The following is a 20,857-nucleotide window of genomic DNA, read 5'->3' on the forward strand; positions in this document are numbered from 1 at the left end:
TAAGAGAATAAAAGAGGAACAGAAAAGCAGGAACATTTTGTAGTATGTCTTCAAAAAAATTATGGAAATACTTGTCTCTGAAGTATTATTGCTCATTCAGTATAGACAGGGGTTTATTTTTCTAGTGAGTATAAATTTTGGTATAGATCTTTTCAAATGACTGTGATGTCTTTTTGTTGTTGTTGTTGTTGTTTCTGTGGCTAATCAGTCACAACTTTGAATTTGTTTTCTGTTGAAACACACACCACTTCCATGCTGGTTTCATGGTAAAAGACCACAGCACTTAAGCAGTATTTTCACATGCACTGCGACCTAGGTGCAGTCTGTAATACCTAGCATGGCATGCATTCTACATGTCGGCCTGCATGCCAGTGCGTATTTAACACCCAGTTACTGCCACACCTCTGAAATAGTCTTCTACTGTATGGCACATTTCGATATGATGCCGTCTCTTTGGGAACTATTAGCATTGTTTAATCGCTGTCTTTGGTGGCACAAAATCTATGCATTTGCAGTAAATCCCCACAGATAGCTATCTATTCTCACAACTGATAGTTTTGGTATCTCTCTTGTGCATGTATTCATCACATATTGACGAAATGCTGTTTATAGTAGTTACTTTATATCATGTAATATATCTATTTGTTCATTTATTGGCTTTCGTGTAACCAATTTGTATACACCTTATTGTAATAACTGTATTATGTCCTGTATGCCTGATTGTCTATCACTGATATTATTTCGGTATACAGTGCGTGAAAATAACTGCATTGTTCTCCTTAGCAGTTAACACTCAGAGTTAAAACACCAGCTCCTTTCACCACCACCACCACCACCACCACCACCACCATGTGCTATAAGGGAAATAATTTCTCTTCTAATATTTGTTATATAATGTATTTTATGTTATTACTGTTATCAGACATCCCATTAAATCCGTTCTATCCAAAAATTACTGAAGGAAATGTAGTTTTAATGAAAACATTTGGAAAAAATTGAACATAATGTCTGGTTCATGCAATAGTAGCAGCACTCTAAAATATTTTGCTATTAATGGAAGTTCGTCTTGATATTAGTTGGTTTCAGTACTGATGTATTAGTGTGTGGAAGACATTATTAGGAAGCCATAAACTGCTGTAATTTTATTCTTGAATTTGCCAAGCTCAGGCAGTTGAATAAACATGAAAGAAACTGAAATAGTGGTGTACCAAATCATATTCTCTTCATGGATTTTTATGGTTCATTGATGAATTTTAAAAGAATGCAATAGCTTACAAATTGGACACAAGTGTACACTGTTACCAAATTTGTCAACATTGGCGTGTAAACATCAGTGAATTAAATGAATCTTCCATTTTCAATTATATTTTAGGTTACAAATTTTGACACATTGATGAAAACACTTGTCTGGTCAGAACACTGGTTGTAAGGCAGCCCTTCTTTAAGCCATTTATTAGGTTCCTTAGGACAAGTAATCCAAAATATTCCAGATTTAATGAACTGGTGATTTCTTAACTTTCACTGCTTCTTAAAAACTCAGTTTACATGTTTTTGAACTTGGGAAGTAAGTTGCCGACGTATTTTCAAAGGACATCTTCAATTCAGTCTTTTTTTTAAAAAGTTCCCTCGGAAAGATTGGGAAATTCTGGGGCCATTCCACATCAAATCACGCAGGTCATCTCAGATTTTCATAAAACTTTGCACATTTGCCTATATTTATAATGTAAGAATTTATGCAAAATCTTTTTGCTCTCACACTAAAACTTTTTTATATCAAATTTTAAATGCAGTGATATTCTGATAGCTGGGCTCTGCAGGAATGTCAATGCAAAATGGTACTTACCAGCATAAATGCCCATAAGTCAGGTGTTTATGAAGCTTTTGATTTGGAATTTTTTTCATAAGTTAAGAGAAGCACATACTTAAGACATGTAATTATTTAGTGGTTGTTACAAAAAAACAATACAAAAATTTAATACGCATCACTTTCGAATTTCTGTAAAAAGTACACACATTAAAAAGTGCTTACATCACATTTCTACAGCCTGGTGAGAACTTACAATTGGTCTTAAATAATTCCAAAGACAGTATACTTTGTAGTAAAATAAAATTATTAATGGTTTTTTTCTACAAATGGATGCACAAATCTGAAATCACAATACTTTGTGATTTAAAAAATTATTCTAAGAAAGTTCATCCATACCTGACAACCATTGCTTGAGATTTTCACAGAACTTTTCTACTGCATGTCAATAGTCAGTGCAAAATTGCTCCATGTTTCATGTAATTTGAGGGGAAAAAATGGAAATTTTTACAAACATGAATGCTGCAACTGAAGTTTGTCATTTGGATTGCATTACTTCAGATGATGATGATGATGATGATGATGATGATGATAAACCCGTGGAGGCCCGGGAAAAGAATAGGCCTCCGGTATGTTCTGCCAGTCATAAAAGGCGACGAAAAGAACAAACCGCTAATAGGGCTTACCCCCCTTTTAGTGTGATTAGTTGGTTCAGGACAGAACTAAAGAAGCCTCGGACAAGCGCCGTCATGGTCGGGGACGATGCTTGAACCCTATGCCCGCCCACAATGGTAATGACTGCTAGCCAACTGGAAAATGATTTAAATCCAAATAGAGGTGTTTTGCAGGATATGCTTCCTGCAACCACCCTAGAAGGAAAACAAAGACAGAGGATGAGATTGTCAGATGAAGTTAAGACACCTCATGTTCTGTTCTTACCAAGCAACAAACCTAGGAACCAACACAACTGGATACAGATCACAAGTATACACAACATTTATTACCAAATACCCAGAATTAAAATTTTTAACAGAACGACGACTAGCTGATCAGATCCGTGTAATAATCAAAAATAACAGGATACCCCAGTCAGAATTAGAAAACACCAAACAACAAGTACAACAAATACTGGAACAAAATAATGTGCAATCAGAAGAAGAAGAAGAAGAAGAAGAAGAAGAAGAAAATACAGTAATGGACTCAAACATCCCAGAGCAAACAAACAAAGAACAACACGCATCAATTAAACAATCAGAGGAAAACTAAATCTTAAGACAGCCACCAGAACAAGCACAAATAGAACACGAAGTGACACACATGTTAGATATAGAAGAAAAATTTCAGCTGACATATATAGAATAATACAAAGACACAAATACAGACATTAGACCATTCTTGCATAGACCGCCAAATAACCCACAAGTCGAAACAACAATAAAAACTATCAACACAATCATACACAACAAAATAAATGAAAACACAACTATGGAAGAGTTACAACTACTGGTTTATATAGGAGCACTCACTACACTAAATATACACACTAGGCAGAGATCAGAACCAACCAACACACAGAAGAAACCCACAAAACCAGCATGGCAACACAGGCTACAGATCAGAATAGGAAAAACTGAGAAAGGACATTGGACAGCTAACACAATTTATAAGAAATGAAATGTCAGACAAAAAACGAAAAAGGTTAGGTAAAATCTCACAACAAGAAGTGATAGAGCAATTAGATGAAAAGAAGCAGAAATTACAAGCATTGGCCAAACGACTTAGAAGGTACAAAAAAGTGAAAATAGAAGGAAACAAAACCAAACATTCAACACAAACCAAAAGAAATTTTACCAGACAATAGATAACATACACGTTAAAATAGACAATCCACCAAACATAACAGACATGGAACGCTTCTGGAGCAACATATGGTCAAACCCAGTACAACATAACAGGCATGCACGGTGGATACAAGCAGAAACACACATACAAGATGATACCACAAATGCCTGAAGCGATAATTTTGCAACATGGAAGTCACCCAAGCAATTAATTCTACTCACAATTGGAAAGCCCTTGGAAAAGATAAAATAGCAAATTTCTGGCTAAAGAAGTTCACCTCAACACATTCACATCTAACTAAATTATTTAACAGTTACATTGCAGACCCCTATACATTCCCAGATAGACTTACACATGGAATAACTTATCTGAAACCTAAAGATCAAGCAGACACAGCAAACCCAGCTAAATATTGCCCCATAACATGCCTAAAATATTAACTTCAGTCATTACACAGAAATTGACACATACAACACAGAACAAAATTATAAATGAAGAACAAAAAGGCTGTTGCAAAGGAGCACGAGGATGTAAAGAGCAACTGATAATAGATGCAAAAGTGACATATGAAGCTAAAACTAAACAAAGGTCGCTACACTACGCATACATTGATTACCAAAAAGCTTTTGATAGTGTGCCCCACTCATGGTTACTACAAATATTGGAAATATACAAAGTAGATCCTAAATTGATAGTTCCTAAACATAGTAATGAAAAATTGGAAAACCACACTTAATATCCAAACAAATTTAAATAATATCACATCACAGCCAATACAGATTAAGCGTGGAATGTACCAAGGAGACTCATTAAGTCCTTTCTGGTTCTGCCTTGCTCTGAACCCACTATCCAACATGCTAAATAATACAAATTATGGATACAATATTACTGGAACACACCCACACAAAATCATTCATTTGCTATACATGGAAGATCTAAAACTACTGGCAGCAACAAATCAACAACTCAACCAATTACTAAAGATAACAGAAGTTTTCAGCAATGATATAAATATGGCTTTTGGAACAGACAAATGTAAGAAAAATAGCATAGTCAAGGGAAAACACACTAAACAAGAAGATTACATATTGGATAACCACAGCGACTGCATAGAAGCGATGGAAAAAACAGATGCCTATAAATATCTAGGATACAGACAAAAATAGGAATAGATAATACAAATATTAAAGAAAAACTAAAAGAAAAATATAGACAAAGACTAACAAAAATACTGAAAACAGAATTGACAGCAAGAAACAAGACAAAAGCTATAAATACTTATGCTATACCAATATTGACCTACTCATTTGGAGTAGTGAAATGGAGTAACACAGACCTAGAAGCACTCGATACACTTACACGATCACAATGCCACAAATATAGAATACATCACATACATTCAGCAACAGAATGATTCACATTAAGCAGAAAGGAAGGAGGAAGGGGATTTATCGACATAAAAAAACCTACATTATGGACAGGTAGACAATTTAAGAAAATTCTTTATTGAATGAGCAGAAACTAGCAAAATACACAAAGCAATCACTCATATAAATACATCGGCTACACCACTGCAATTTCATAACCACTTCTACAACCCTTTAGATCACTTATCAACAGATATGAAGAAAGCAAATTGGAAAAAGAAAACACTACATGGCAAGCACCCGTATCATCTAACAGCCACACATCGATCAAGACACATCCAACACATGGCTAAGAAAAGGCAATATATACAGTGAGATGGAAGGATTCATGATTGCAATACAGGATCAAACAATAAACTTCAGATATTACAGCAAGCATATTATTAAAGATCCCAATACCACAACAGATAAATGCAGACTTTGTGAACAACAAATAGAAACAGTAGATCACATCACAAGTAGATGTACAATACTAGCAAATACAGAATACCCCAGAAGACATGACAATGTAGCAAAAATAATACACCAACAACTTGCCATACAACATAAACTAATAAAACAACACGTTCCCACATACAAGTGTGCACCACAAAATGACCTGGAGAATGATGAATTCAAATTATACTGGAACAGAACCATTATAACAGATAAAACACCACCACATAACAAACCTGACATCATACTCACCAATAAAAAGAAGAAATTAACACAACTAATCGAAATATCCATACCCAATACAACAAATATACAAAAGAAAACAGGAGAAAAAATTGAAAAATACATCCAACTGGCTGAGGGAGTCAAGGACATGTGGTATCAGGATAAAGTTGACATTATACCAATTATACTATCAACTACAGGAGTCATACCACACAATATCCACCAGTACATCAATGCAATACAGCTACATCCAAACTTACATATACAACTACTTAAATCCGTAATTATTGATAAATGTTCAATTACCCGAAAGTTCCTAAATGCAATATAACATACACCGTACAGTTAAAAGGAAGTCACGCTTGATCAAGGTCCGCGTCACTTTCCATTTTTGACCAGACATAACGTCTGAGTAAAGAAATAAATAATAATATTAATAATAATAATAATAATAGAAAGTATATCATTTTCAAGACATTACTGTCATAGTTCCTAGAGGTCACAGAAGGGATGTATCTTTATTTTTTTAAAAAAGGATTACTATTCTTGATTTATGGGAATATAGAAAATTAACTTAAGCTGTTGTGGTTCAAACAATGATTTTTAAATATGTAAAATACTGGCAGCTGATAAAAGATTTAGTTTTAGTACAACTCTTGTAGTATTTAAAGAAAAAGAGCCCTGAGTTTTTATAGATGTTGGATGTTCATTTAACATAATCGCATCATTGCTCAGAAGATCATTCACGTCAATTATGTAAACCAACAACATATAGTAAGGCTGCCTCATGAAAGTACGGAACTAAAAGTTATAAATGTAATTGAAACATTTTCAGTTTGCGGATTAACTTTACTTATGGTGTCAAATTAGCACCTTTAAAAAATTATTCTAGCCACACTAACATCAATTTAAAATATACATGTTCAGCAATGAAGATCTCTGAAGCTATTAATGAAAGTCTTAAGATTATCACTGTTTTTAATCCACTGCGACGAATTATATTCTGTTAACTTCATATCTTTTTCATTGCGGTAATACATTCTGCCTAATGATGTTGATTTATGTACACCAACAGCACATAAAATGTTTTACAAAGGCACAAAACAAGATTCTTCTGTCTCTCAGGCCAAAAGAATGATACTGCTGGTCCAGGTGGGTGGAGAAAAAGTAGTTAAATGTCTCCTCCATCTTACACATTTCTGACGAAGGCAAAGTACCATCTGTCATCATATACAGCTGCTACAAAAGAATATTGTTGGACTAGTGCATGTCCATTGTGGGGGCATTTTCATTGAATGAGAAAATCATGGAAAGCTTTTCGGAAGACTTACTCTTCTAGTCTCTAAAGAATCACAAGAAAGTGGTTTGTAATTCTGAAAATTCCTGGTACCAGGTATTGTGCAGGTTGTCAAAAATCTATTCTTCAGGTTTTTGCATAGGAAATCTATATTTAGTTCTCCAAGAAGTGGAAAAAAGTAAATATTAGCTTTGCAGAAATCAAACACCAGATGCAGTTGAAGACTAGCTCTTTTCAATATATGTTTTATAGTTCTTCCCAAACCATTGCACACTGATTTACTGTGGTTAGCAACGAAAAAGGAATACTCAGCATCAATAGAAAAATTGTTTTCGTGCTCACACAAATTTTTAAATCTTTTCTATTCTTATATTGAGCAACTCATTCATCAGTGAAATAATGCACTTTCTTCACTTGTAGGTAATGCTCTGCCAGCTACTTACCCATTTGTTTTCTGGAGAGCATTTACAAATCCTGCATCATCTTCCATATCATAACTTATAAAGCAGTGGATTCGCTATTACCAATTTACATTCTTCATTTACTGCATAAACACACACAGGATGGATTGTACAGCTGCTTCTTGTCCAGCTGTAACTCTGAATTGCAAAACTGTAGTTTTCAGCAAAGTCCATTAACAGAATTGCTTTATCCTAAGCTAGATTTTTCTTTCAATTTTTTTCAATGATTTTGACTGACACTTGGGTATAAATGAGTGTAGTTTAAGTGCCTGTAATTTTGTTACCAACAAGTCTATGTATTCACAAACAGTTGCAGACTGCGTTACCAATTCTGCCCGATGATCTGTGTTTATCCACTGGCTGAACTCAATTTCATCATCAGCATATTTGTAAGAGAATTTCTATTTTTAATAGTTCTGACAGTTTGCTGTCACGGGGACAATTATCACAGTGATTAAGCATGCAGTGGTAGTTTTCAGAGTCACATACAAGAAGTTTCATAAGTTCTTTGTATGTTTCTTCAATGTCTTCTGCATCCAAAAGCAGTTTTAAATTTTGGTGGAACGCGCTCGTGTGCGCGTGCGCTCTCGCGTGTGCACGCACGCACACACACACACACACACACACACACACACACACACACACACACACACACACACACACACACGGAATGAGTGCTGGCAGCACCGGCTAAAATACCACTTTGGTCTTGGTGAACAAAATTTAGAAAGACCGAAGTTAATGTTCAGATTCTCCCATTCAAAATGAGAGTACAGTTCTCTTGAATTGCAAGGGATGAGTCTTTTCTGCATATACACATTCTTGTGAACGGTAACTTTTTCTTTTGCGCTTGGTAACATTTGACTATATTGTCGCAGAGGAAGCCGAGTAGCACTGTCACTGTGGTGTAGCAGTTATGACACTAGTGTTGCATGGAGGGTTGTGAGTTCAAAACTCACCTGAACTGTGAAATTTTAATTTCTATATTCAGTTAGAGGACATTCTAGAAGTATCCAGAAATATCAAGAATCATTGTACTGGAATATTCTGCAGCTGTATATATACTGTGTGTGTACTGGCCAGAGGCAGTTCGCTCTGCACTCTTGTATGTGCAAGTGCTGAATAAACCTTCGTTAAGTGAAGTTACTGTTCATCATTCATCTAATTACACCTTCTTCTACGTGACAATATTCATCATTTTGGTAGAAATCAGTGACAGTGTTTACCACTTCATCAGGAATAACTGTCCCCCCTTTTTGGTTCAGGAATTGATAAAATACCCATTTCTGTTTTCAATTTCCTTGCTTGTCGAACCACATACTCACTAACATTGAATTCCAAAATTGTTTTGTTTTGACCAAGAGGGTGGAGCGAAAGTTGAAATTGCAATTGCAATTTTTTCAGGCACACTTATACTAGGCACTTTTTCTATTATTAACAATATATTGGCATCAAAATCTTCGGCTTTATTAACAATGTCATCATCAGAATCTTCCAAACTGCAGTCTAGTGCCTGGCACACTTTTCTTTCCAAAATGTGCTTCACTTTTTCTAGCTTCTTTTTGCCATATGAAACCTTGCTGTCATTTGGAATGGAGTGAAGTTTTAAGGCAGAGCACCCCAAATCATGTAAAGTTTTATTTGCACCCTCAACACTTTATTTAGTACTGATTCGTGAAATTTCACCTCTGGGTCATCTGCATAATTTCATTTCTATCAGTGATGTCAGTTTTCTGGTCACAAATCTTATGACATGCTGTTCAGTTTTTGGCCTGGTTTTCGTTACTCTCTTTCAGTGCTTACTTTTTAGACAGACAAGCAAATTGACCTCAAAGATTTTTTAACTGTTTGTGTTTTTAGAAAGGATCAGAAGTTCTTTCATGACTTTCAAAAACTTTTAAGTAATAGTATCTCTGATGTCCACATACTGCTGCACTTTCTTGATTTTGTGGAAAGATTGTGTTGGACCACAGCAATATCAAATCTCATTTGTCTTCTCAGCTCTTCTATTTTTTGCAGAGTTTTTACTAAGGTATAGGTTGTCAAATGACATGGTGTTTTTATAATTTTTGAACAGTGAATGAATTAATTTTCCATTGCAATTAACTGAGTGTTAATGCATGTAAAACATACTTTACACAAGTGGAATGATAGGTCCACACCACAAACAGATATGATCTGTCTCATAGAAAGTCAAAGAGCAACTGAGGCCAAATAGACTAATTGTTTCATGCCATTTATTCTCAACAGTAAATTTCAGCAATTGTTGCATTGTTTCCATGCCTAGAAAGCTTTCAAACAAGCTACTGCTGTCTAAGGGCACTATTTTATCACTGTGAGCAGGTGACTGGCTGAACACACAAATCATATCTATTATAGTGTTTAAAAAATTACTGAATTAGTTGAATGAAAGGAAATAAATTTTCAAACTTAAAGTCAACATGCCTGCCTAGAATGAGTTATACTTAAATATGCTAATTTGATACCCTTGCATCTGAGGCAGTGAGACAGTGAGTGGATGAACTTACCTAAAATGACCCTTTTCCATCATAGCAAAAAGTATTTTGATTTCAGATGTGTGTCATAAAATTTTTATTTTATTAGAAAACTTAGAATTTAGGGGATTATTTAAGACCAAAATCAGGTTCCCAGCAGGTTGGAGAAATGTGATATAAACATTTTTTTCACACAGTTACAGTTTGTGTGAAATTGAAAATTAACACACATTAATATTTTTTAAAAATTTTCTTTGTAACTTTACTGCTTCAATAAATGGATATCTGTTAACTGTATGCCTTACTTCTGAAAAAAATCCAAATCAAAAGCTTCATAAACACCTGAGTTATAGGCATTTATGCAGATAAGTACCATTTTGCTTTGACACTATCGCAGAGCCCAGTTATCAGAATATCACTACATTTAAAATCTGATACAAAATAAAGTTGTAGTCTGAGACCAAAAAGATTTTTCAGAAGTTCCCATGTAATAAGTAAAAGCAAATATGCAATGTACTGTGAAAATCATAGATCGAGGGTTACAAATCCTCGAATTATTGCGTGTTTTGACGTGGAATCACCCTGTATGCCTGTAATGCACTGGGTGTGATACGGCAATTTGTCATAGTGGTAACTGATCAGGAATGGTGTCATGCATCCGTTGTAGTAAACCGTTGACTTTAGGTTTACAAAGACCAAATAGAGAGGAAACATTTCAGATATGGACTTGTAAGTTTACAGAGAGTTGTTCACTATGCAGTGGAGTGCCACACAGATTTCAGTTACTTCAAAGTTCCTCACATTGCTACAGTATGTACTTGCTTTCAAAGTACTTAGCTGTGCGTAAAATGTTCTTGGTTCATATCTTATGTATATTGTCTTTGTTAATTTTGTGAATTTTTTCCAAATATTAAACAATGAAAAATAGTCTAAACTTATTTCTTGTTTTGCATTGAATAGCACTCTGGGCCAACTGCACGAACATTGACTAAAAAGCCAGATAACTGAGGGTTCTGTGATCACTGCTAAAGCTTAATCGCCAATAAATTCTGTGTTGCACCAGTGTTTAACACTGGTTAGCAAAATGTGTTCAGTTAACTGGGAATTTGACTGCAGTAACTCATTGTGTTACAAAGGAAAGTGCTTATTGTACATTCAAAGATAATAATTGCTGTCTCTGGTACTTATATGCACTTCCCAGTTTGTTATTGTAGTGTGGGTATTGTTACTGCAGTACAGAGATCAAGAAAAGTACACCGAATTTCTCGAAATTTCAAAATGATTCATGTTTAGAACTGGTAGGCTTTGATGAGAATTTTTGAATGCAAAAAATGCACAGTTTCATGTTTCACTGTGTAAATGTTCTATGGTGTATTAAGTGTATTTAATACAAATAGTATTAATCATTTATAAAACGTCTACATGAAGTGGAATCAACCATTCCCACAACTTCTACATAATTTGATTTTGCTTATTGCACTGAACGTTGGTGTATGGTGGCATAATAATGTAACAGGTTATTAAATTCAGTAGTGACAAGATTTTAATGATTCCACAGAGCCAGGCTGTCAAGCAACAATATCCCATATTATTAAATTTTGGTCCCTGATGATGATGATGATGATGATGATGGTGGTGGTGGTGGTGGTGGTGGTGGTGGTGGTCTTCAGTCCTGAGACTGGTTTGATGCAGCTCTCCATGCTAATCTATCCTTTGCAAGCTCCTTCATCTCCCAGTACCTACTGCAACCTACATCCTTCTGAATCTGTTTAGTGTATTCATCTCTTGGTCTCCCTCCACGATTTTTACCCACCACGCTGCCCTCCAATGCTAAATTTGTGATCTCTTGATGCCTCAGGACATGTCCTACCAACCGATCCCTTCTTCTAGTCAAGTTGTGCCACAAACTTCTCTTCTCCCCAATCCTATTCAACACCTCCTCATTAGTTACGTGATCTACCCACGTAATCTTCAACATTCTTCTGTAGCACCACATTTCGAAAGCTTCTATTCTCTTCTTGTCCAAACTATTTATTGTCCATGTTTCACTTCCATACATGGCTACACTCCACACAAATACTTTCAGAAACGACTTCCTGACACTTAAACCTATACTCGATGTTAACAAATTTCTCTTCTTCGGAAACGCTTTCCTTGCCATTGCCAGTCTACATTTTATATCCTCTCTACTTCGACCATCATCGGTTATTTTGCTCCCCAAATAGCAAAACTCCTTTACTACTTCAAGCGTCTCATTTCCTAATCTAATTCCCGCAGCATCACCCGACTTAATTCGACTATATTCCATTATCCTCGTTTTACTTTTGTTGATGTTCATCTTATATCCTCCTTTTAAGACACTGTCCATTCCGTTCAACTGCTCTTCAAAGTCCTTTTCTGTCTCTGACAGAATTACAATGTCATCGGTGAACCTCAAAGTTTTTATTTCTTCTCACTGGATTTTAATACCTACTCCAAATTTTTCTTTTGTTTCCTTTACTGCTTGCTCAATATACAGATTGAATAACATCGGGGAGAGCCTACAACCCTGTCTCACTCCCTTCCCAACCACTGCTTCCCTTTCAAGCCCCTTGACTCTTATAACTGCCATCTGGTTTCTGTACAAATTGTAAATAGCCTTTCGCTCCCTGTATTTTACCCCTGCCACCTTTAGAATTTGAGAGTATTCCAGTCAACATTGTCAAAAGCTTTCTCTAAGCCTACAAATGCTAGAAACGTAGGTTTGTCTTTCCTTAATCTTTCTTCTAAGATAAGTTGTAAGGTCAGTATTGCCTCACGTGTTCCACCATTTCTACGGAATCCAGTGATGTGGTAGGAAAATGCAAAATAAGATTTCCTGTTCTGTGTTATATCTCGCAGAAGACCGAATACTTCTGTGAGCATAATCCGCTGTACGAGTGACACCAGGAAATCATCCAGTGCACTGAAACCATACATCAGACAGTAATTCTGCTCAGGAAGAAGCTTTATGTATTGTGGAGACATTGGTGCTGTGATAACCGATAAGTCAGTAATAATTCTTTGCGGTGTTGTCCTATCTGCATTAGTACCATTTTTAAATGGCTACTCTGTTTGTAAAGATTAGGAAACATCGTTCCATTGAGGAAAGGTGCTGGAACAAAATTTTCAAAACAAAAATTTATTACAAAATCCATTCATGACCGATTTTTAAATTCTTTCTTACTTGCTACAAACACAAAGATGCCTAATTTCTACTGGAATTTTACACTGGCTTCAATCATTCTAAAGGTATTCATCATTCCAATGATTAAGAAACTTTCACTTTGATATGATTAAAAAAAAAAACAGAATTCACTTTAAGAAAATATATAAAAGAATAGACATTCAATTTAACAATTAAAAAAACTTTCAATAAAATCTGGCAGTGGGCTAAATTTTAAAGGAACAACTGTAATCTTAAAAGGATGTTCAGCAAACAAAGGTAGCCTAACCAACACTGGTTGCCTAAAGAAACTAGTTAACTAGAACTTGTTAGGAGATTCTCAAAATGGCCAACAATAATTCCCAAGTAATTACACTTACAACCAGTATAGGCTGTTTTAGAGTTTGCCTTTTTTCCCGTGGGCCGGACACAGAATGGTCAAGCCTACCCAGTCACCTGCCATCACAGTCAAACCCACGATCACACGGAAGGCAAAATAAGCAGGCTTCCCCTCATGCAGTTGGATGATTAAGGAAAACAGTCTTTGAGAAAATTACTTGGGTCACAATATGGTAATAACCGCTTCTCCTTTGTTGAGCTCAAATGCTTGACGGTTAAGCGAAAGGTTCCTGATCCATCAGCACACCACACAGTTACTATCTGAAGTTGTTGGTGAAATTTTGAACTGCTGCAATCAACACCCTGAGTATATGTTTAACAAAGTTAGCATGTCATCACAAGTCCACACAGTTCCCAAGTGCAGCTCACCAAGTTATTGTTTGTACGTATCTGCAACAAAGTCCTGCTGGATGACAAGGACGCACACACTCTCATCCTGGTTGAAATCAAAATGTACTGAGACAACAGTGTCCACTTTACAGCTGTATCTTGCTACTTCTGGATGCTGCTGCCCAGAGCAACTGCCAGCACAAGTGTGCCCTGCACCTTCTCACGGCTTCCTTGACAACATCTAACTTTTTTGCGCATATGGCATGCCATTTCATAGGTTTTGTGCTGCACAGAACCTGCATCCCTGAGTGTGATACCAGCAATATTGCATAGTGCAAATCTATAGGGCAGACTTGATGTGGACAAAACAGTTTTCAATATCTATATTATATGCATCCGTTGGACATGCGCTTAATGTCTTTCGAACTCTGTTCGTGGGAGGTGAAGGGTTATTTAGCTTAGTAGGCAATTCCAAGCTTTCGTTGATTTGGCCTAGTAACCATAATACTGTTTTGAAAGATGAAATCTTGCTTCAAATTTCTTGTCACCATAATCTTTGAAAGAATTTCCTCTTTCGACAACTACTCCAGTACAGTTGCGGTGATGCTTTGTGGTAAAGGTATAATATTTCATCATCTATGCCATCTAAAACATCAAAATGCAGCATCAACTTACATTATTTTAATTGCGATTGACTCCCCTCACTGGCCGCTGTGACCGAGCAGTTCGAGGCACTTCAGTCCGAAACCACGCTGCTGCTACGGTCGCAGGTTCGAATCCTGCCTCGGGCATGGATGCGTGTTATGTCCTTAGGTTACAGTTAGGTTTAAGTAGTTCTAAGTCAAGTCCCATAGTGCTTAGAGCCATTTGAACCATTTTCAACTCCCTCATTTAACTGATGTTGATGAAGTGGAATTTTGCATTGACTAGGTTTACATGCTGACTTAACTGCAGTTAACTTTTAATCAGCGTTGGTGCAGTCAGTCATGACAGGACCAGAAAAGACTAGAACCAATCTATACTTGGGCTTTGTTCAGTTGTGAGGCTCTTTGTAAGTGGCTTTGTTCGTTGGCACACTGTAGTACTTTGTCTTCATCAGATTGTTTTTGATCTCTCTCCTGAAAATCTCAATGCTTAAATGAAATGCTGTTAGCTTCATTTAGTTGCTCACGTAATGTTAATAACTACTCCATTCATGTAGGTACTTTGACTTGGTTACAACAAACTGGAAGAGCTGTAGAGCTTTGTCTGCAGGCAGTACCACACTTACACAACGGATAGTATTATGTGTTGTAGCTACTAGTAAATGCTAAACTGTGCTGTCTCTTTTATGCTAGTGAGTGATACTGTTCGTAATAAATTGGTGACTTTACACTTGACTTCACAGAAAAGAAGGTTGCGGCATGCTGTGAGGACTTGACTTATAACAAAACATAGGTGAAGTAGCTTCACTTCTTTCCCCACAAAAATTGTTGTACTGGACAGTTTACAGCACTCAATAAAAAGTTTATAGATATAAGACTGAAGAACTTCTGCAGTTCTTTTAAAATATTGAATACCCAGCTACTTGCATGATCATTTTAGTACCAAATCTACTTGAAAGAAAATTTAGTTTTATAGATGTCAGTATGTCCATAATGTGTAATGCAGATTTCAAGAACCAAAGATTTTGCTACTTGGTCTGGAAACTGAACAAAAAGTGAAATGAGCTGCTCATTGCATAGGAGGTACCAATATGGAAGGTAATTAAACAGTTCTGCAATATGGGAATTTCCTTTGTCAGATCAATAATATTAAGTTGTAAGTTTTATTAATAACCAGAAAATTAATAAACAAATTATTAATATTAAAGGAATCCAAATAAAGAATAATTATTTTAAGAATAAATACGAGCTTTTGAGCCATCAAAGTTTTTGCATTCAAGCATTCTCACACCCTGACCCAAAAGGTGAAAACTTCTTGGTCTAATAAACAGTTTAACATAAGGGATGATAATGGGTGATTTTGAAACACACGTTAAAAAATGAAAGATTACTTTTTTGCTAAAATTTTCTGATTTTGTGCTAAGCTGAAATAACTGTAGTGGAATTTATACACAACAGAATATAAATCCCAGATATATTCCTTAATAAAAGCAGAAAATGGAAGATAACAGACTCAATTAAAAATGAGCTTGAATTAAAGTAATTTTAATGAAATCTTGTGCAGCAAAAAGTAAAAATATACAGGGTGGTTATAATTAAACTTCTGCTTCTTGAGCCAGTGTATAAGGAAAACTGTTTACTTTAAGGATAATCAACTTCATAGGAATGATGTTCAGACTGTATACTGCAGGATTTGCACTGTTAGTAGTGTGCCATGGCTTGCTGGTAAGGTGCAGCTACTGGTACAGCAAGATAGGGTTGAAAGACAAGTGTCAGTGTGTATTAGTCTCAGCCAATCAATGTCATGTCTGGACAAGGTGAGCAGGGCTTTTACTCCGAAAAGTGGTTTTAGCAAAACAGCTATAGTACAGATGCTATTTGTAAGTAAATGCATTAAAGGAATATGGAGAGGTCCTCTTTCCACAGTGCGGTTGAACATAATTTGGAAGTTAGAATTACCAGGCAATTTGGGAATTGCTCTTGGGAGAGAGCAGTGGCCAATTGCACCACAAATGGTTGAAGTACACTGTAGCCATGGCTGAGAATGCTGGATGTAAAGTGCAATCATGGAGTATCGCGTGAGCTGTGTCATGTCAGCTGAACACTCCATTGTCCACCATTCAGAAATGCTAAGAATAATTCTGAAATTGTATCTCTAGTATGGTTGCAGGTGGATGCAGATGGCCGTCACATTGGGCAATGTTTGTAACCTAGAATGTAAACATTTTATACTACTAACAGTTGTTACCCCGTCATGTGTAAATTAATCTTTTATTACTGTATTCGTTATCTCTCTCCTCCATGTCTGTACAGATGCTGTCACAAAGTTTCATTGTCCTATAATCCCTCATTTTTCATGGGAGCCTCTCAAGTAGTCAAAGTTTAGTTATAAACGCCCTGTATATTTTTTGCGTAGAACAGTGTCAGATAACTATGTTGCCCATGCCACGCTTTGAAGGCATCCTGGCCAGGAGGTGGTATTATAAAATAGTGGCTGTAGAAAATTCAACTCTGAATGAATTGCAAATTGTTGTTAAAAAAATCATCATTTTTATTTAATATTCTTAGCCAAATACTGGTATTATGTGCCTTATATGGCACAGTATGCATTAGCATTCTGTCATCGCCCACATAAATTCTGCACCTTTGATGATATATCTCGATGTTTCAGAGGTAGAGTTAAGCAAAGGCTGGTTTGTACAAAACTAGATCTCTCCCAAAATTATCACAGTAGTCCTGTGAAATATGTTGGGAAAAATCTCTAACAGTGAGAGAATCTTTCTACCCCTCCTTGTAATATAAAAATTTAAAAGTGTGAACTAAGTTACATGCACATATACTGAAAAATGTGCATTATCTGTGTATCCTGGCTGTAAACTAGAATGCATTATAGTAAAACCTATATTTTGTTGCCAAGTGAAACACTCATTTCAGCCACAAAATGAAAGCTTTTATTTGTTATGCTTTCTGAAAATGTATGCTATAAAATATTGTGTAACTTTTACTGTATAATGTCATGGGTGGCAGTTACCCAAACTTTGAGTGTTGCATGTAGCATGAAATTTGTAAGTACAATTTTTTCATCTTTCTTCCTTTACATATGAGTTAGTTAAAGATTTGAATAATTCTTTATAGAAAATCTAGAAATTATTGCTGTAAGGAGTGAAGTTATCTTGTTGCCCATCAGCATTTCTTTCTCTTTCCTGATTGTGGATGCCTCCATTTGTGCAGATTAGCAGATTAATTTGCAAGGATGCCTTTCAAGTCTTCAGGTTGTTGCATTTCTGCCATATTGGCAAGCTTATTGGTGTTCTTGTGGAACTTTTCTCTTGTGAACTCGGGCTGTGTTGTTAGTGAGGTGATGTCTTCTTGCTGAGTTAGATTCCACCCTCTTGCTCGCATGAGGTAAGGCAATATCATCTCGTTATGTTCTGCTTTCCTCATTGTCAGCTTTCTGCCTGTTTTGTCATTGAGACATGGGCATTGGCTGGGACTATGGAATATAGATTAGCGTTTTTGTAGTAAGAGTTCCAGAATCAAACAAGACGACATATTTGAAGTGTCAGAATGAACCAGTGAAACAGTCTACAGTGCAGATATTTATATGTATGATTTTAGGACCATGACAAATCGTTAATAGCAAGTTACTTTAATTCTATTTTTGTGAAATGTAAGCAGTTATCAATGGATGGGCCAAACATGAATTTAAAGCTTTTGAATGATGTTAACAAGTACAGAGGCCACAATGCACTGTGATAACTGGATCTGCATCCTTTCCTACACCATTTTGTGAAACGAGATCATTGAAGATGCCAATGCAGCTGAGAAGGTTGTGGAAATTTTTGAACATATTCACACTTACATTACTGAGGTAAAGAAATAGAAAAGTATTCCTCATTCATAAAGTTGTACCTTATCTGCATTTCATATGCACCAATGTATTAGCTAAAATAAATCGTACAGAAAGTTTATTCAATGCATTTTTACCTCTGCAAACTCCTTAAAATTTAGGGCAATGGTTTAGTTAATTTGATGCAGCACAGTAACTATTATGAATAGTCCTTCATTGAGTGAATGAATCGGACAGTAAGATGTGCAAAAATATTTTTTTTCCACCTAGTAGTTTCCTTAAAATTGGATGTGTGTTTCATAGTGGATGGAACGCAGTCTCTCAGCACAGAATGCAAGAAGCATGTCTGTAACAGTGAAAGGGTTAATGCAGTGAGTTTTGAAAGAAGTCTTAAAAAGCAAAAATTTTTCTTATAAGAAAATAGACTTGAAGCATGTAACAAATCTGATTATGGGAAGACATTTCAATCTAGATTTTGCTACTAAAAGTGCACTAAAAATTAATGTATATGAACAAAAAATATTGTTGCTAAAAGAAAGCATGCAATCACACAGTATTGGCGTACTAGAGAAGTTAGGAGAAAGATCATACTTCAAATATGACTTAACACATGTGATTTCGTGCTTGAACCCAGAAATCATTTTAAACCACAAAATAACTGAAAGATGATGAACAGTATCCCTTGAAATTTTGGTATAAAACAATGTCACATTCAGAGGCAGACTGCGTCAAACTTGAATTTGGAGATTTGCAGAGAAAAGAGAATTGAAGAAAAGATAAAATCTTAATAGAAAAGTGAAAATTGTCTCTCTAATTTGTCGATTGATATACTCACATTATCTTTAAAGCCGTGTCCAAATTTCAAAGATTTTGTGCAAATAGTTTTAATAATCTCACACGGAAGTGTTTGTTGGGTAAGGCTTTTATGTAAACTCTGAAATTATATGATTTAAGAGAAACTCTGGACCTCGGCCACAATCTGGCATTGAAATAAATCCAGTGGTGACAAATGAAAATCTGTGCTGGATCAGGATTCAAAGCCAAATTTCCCACATTATATGAGTGGTTGTGTTAACCGTTTAGACTATACAAGCACGCTTTCCATCCAACTCAAATTATCAACATGTCGCACACAACATATGTAGTGTCCACTATCTGTGATCCTCTTTGCTGGCAGCTTCACCAGATTCCTGCTAGAGTTCACACTTAATATACGTCTGCACTGAAGGTATCTCGTGTGTGTGTGTGTGTGTGTGTGTGTGTGTGTGTGTGTGTGTGTGTGTGTGTGTGTGTGTGTGTGAGTGAGATCTGAGTCTGACCCCTTTTTTATAGATGTCACCCTGCCCTCACTGGTGACGGACGGTGACTCAGCAGCGCGATTGGTTCCCTTTGACATTGAAATATCATAAACATCTTACTATAGGAGAGCTTGCAAAAGCAGATTAAGCTTTTATCCTTGATACTGTAGAGGATTTGATGAATTGCATAATCTATTACCAACTTGGTGTGGAGCTATATAACTTCAAAAGTTTTTGCAGATTTTGTTCATTTCAAATTTTTCACATCATAGCATGAACTTATTATATAAGTGTTTCTGGCGATAACACTCTGCTGCCAGAAAGAAACGTATGTTAATAGAGTAGACATAAAATTTATATTCACTGCTAAGAGAACACTAATATTTTGATGAAAACTTAAGATAATATTACAGAAAACTACCTTTCAGTTTTGTTGAAACTAAATTTGTATATTTCCATGAAAGTAAAACATGAATTGATCAGACTCTGCAATATTCATGTAGTTTCATACAGTTTCCAATTAGTCCCCAGAGCTTTTAAGGAAGCAAATAAATTTGGATTAGTAGTAGTTTCTTGTAAAATGAAGAACGGCATCAGTTTTTGAGAACTTCTTAAGGAGTGTGAAATATATATTTTGTAAGAAAAGGAAAGAAACACTGATGTGAGACTATTTTGAAAAATAAGTGTACAAATGGTATTACTAGTTCTATTTTAATATCCAAAACTCTTGATGTCTCTCATAAGGTGACGGTCTTTCATTAGTGGAGTTCAGTTGTTCTTCTGAAATTTTTATGTAGCTGTGGCCCTGAATAGTGTATCATTTAGTTTAAGTTCTATTATTATTATTATTATTATTATTATTATTATTATTAAACAGGATGGGAGATCATCAACCAGAGTCAATGGTCATGTCCAGAATTCTGATGATCCAGACTGCAGTCATCCCATTATGGCTGTGCCTGGAGCGGTTCGTGTTATTGAATTGGAACTGGCTACTCAGCAAAAGGGTTTTGTGCAGCATCAGCAAGAGCCAGATTCTCCTGCAAAATCTGTTGTTCAGCAGAGAGTTGAACGGCTGTATGGGCCTGGTGCCCTGGCCCAGGCTTTCTTAAAAAGAATGAGTGGTTCAGTGCCAAAATCACCTACCATTGATGATGATTCACAGG

General features: G+C 35.8%; 1 protein-coding gene across 2 annotated transcripts in view; it reads left to right on the forward strand.

Moving 5' to 3' along the window:
• The window catches only part of LOC124555148 (disks large-associated protein 1-like), a 93,575-nt gene that overhangs the window by 32,188 nt on the left and 40,530 nt on the right, over nt 1–20,857 (forward strand). For both annotated transcript variants that reach the window (XM_047128965.1, XM_047128966.1), the window contains one exon: nt 20,569–20,856. In XM_047128965.1, coding sequence (XP_046984921.1) covers nt 20,569–20,856 — 288 coding nt within the window. The remainder of the gene's footprint in view (nt 1–20,568; nt 20,857) is intronic.

Source organism: Schistocerca americana, chromosome X, assembly GCF_021461395.2.
Source record: "Schistocerca americana isolate TAMUIC-IGC-003095 chromosome X, iqSchAmer2.1, whole genome shotgun sequence".
Classification (NCBI taxonomy): Eukaryota; Metazoa; Arthropoda; class Insecta; order Orthoptera; family Acrididae; genus Schistocerca; species Schistocerca americana.